Genomic DNA, 971 nt, shown 5'->3' with positions numbered 1-971 from the left:
GCATGCCTCGTTTACGGCACCTGCCTCAATGGAAGGTAATTACAGTACATTTGTTTTTGCTGAGTTTTTAAATGCTCGTGAGAGTATGATAAGTAAAAAGGCACATGATATATTAGAGCCCTCTAGAGGATGGTAACATGCCAGTCTAAATGCTCAGGCCTCCCTCCTCTGTCCACAGGCTTCTCCTGTGCCGATCATGAGGGTGGGCGGACCTGGCAGAGAGAGACAGGGCTTGATAATGACTGTGATTCACCCAGAGAGGACAACCCTTTTATATTGCTGCTGACGGAGAGCTCGGCCAGAAGCCTCCCACCGCTGCAGGGAAAACACCTAGCTGTTTACTCAACAGCTGAGTGCATGTGAAACGTGGCAGAAAGTGGCCTTTGGATGCTGTCTGTGTGTGTTAATGTGGCAAAACTCCTTCATTCAGCCCGATGTGGGGAACAGAGTAAGGGCTTGATGTTAGACCACATTGAAATAAGAAAACAAATAGACAGTTGCAGTTAAATGTAATGAAAGGTGCTTCAGATTTATTTCAAAACTTTCCTCTCCGTCCAGTGATAAATCCTCTGTTTCTTTCCCTTACAGATGAAGAGCAAGCAGAAGAATGAAGGCAGTGTGGGGCTTTATACGTATCCAGTGTTACAAGCTGCAGACATTCTGCTCTACAAGTACGTCTGGCTGTGCTCTTCATGTGTTTTATTCTTAGCGCGGTTATATTCCCAGCTGTGTTTGAGAGAGAGTGATGTTATTGTTGTGCAGATCCACACATGTGCCAGTAGGGGAGGACCAGATCCAGCATTTGGAGCTCGCCCAGGACTTGGCCCACATCTTTAACAACCAGTATGGAGAGTTCTTCCCAGAGCCTTGTGCCCTGCTCAGTATGTTTGGGAGTTTTCATTTTTACCTCATGCCATTAACTTCCCGTTTTAATCAGCCTGTTTTTCTCATAAAGATTCACCTGAGCACAA

The 971-nt window shown here is 45.9% G+C and overlaps 1 protein-coding gene across 1 annotated transcript in view; it reads left to right on the top strand.

Moving 5' to 3' along the window:
- LOC107577338 (tryptophan--tRNA ligase, mitochondrial-like) overlaps positions 1–965 on the top strand; it is a gene marked incomplete at its 3' end in the record, with an annotated part of 11,305 nt that extends 10,340 nt beyond the window's left edge. The window contains exons 3-5 of the mRNA XM_016263425.1: positions 3–35; positions 589–671; positions 763–965. Of these exons, the coding sequence (XP_016118911.1) occupies positions 3–35; positions 589–671; positions 763–965 (319 nt within the window). The remainder of the gene's footprint in view (positions 1–2; positions 36–588; positions 672–762) is intronic.
- Positions 966–971: the final 6 nt, after the last annotated feature.

This window comes from Sinocyclocheilus grahami, unplaced genomic scaffold (genome assembly GCF_001515645.1).
Source record: "Sinocyclocheilus grahami isolate Dianchi unplaced genomic scaffold, SAMN03320097.WGS_v1.1 scaffold5780.1, whole genome shotgun sequence".
In the NCBI taxonomy this organism is placed as follows: domain Eukaryota; kingdom Metazoa; phylum Chordata; class Actinopteri; order Cypriniformes; family Cyprinidae; genus Sinocyclocheilus; species Sinocyclocheilus grahami.
The sequence above is the reverse complement of the archived record's forward strand: the minus strand, read 5'-3'. Positions and strand labels throughout refer to the sequence as shown.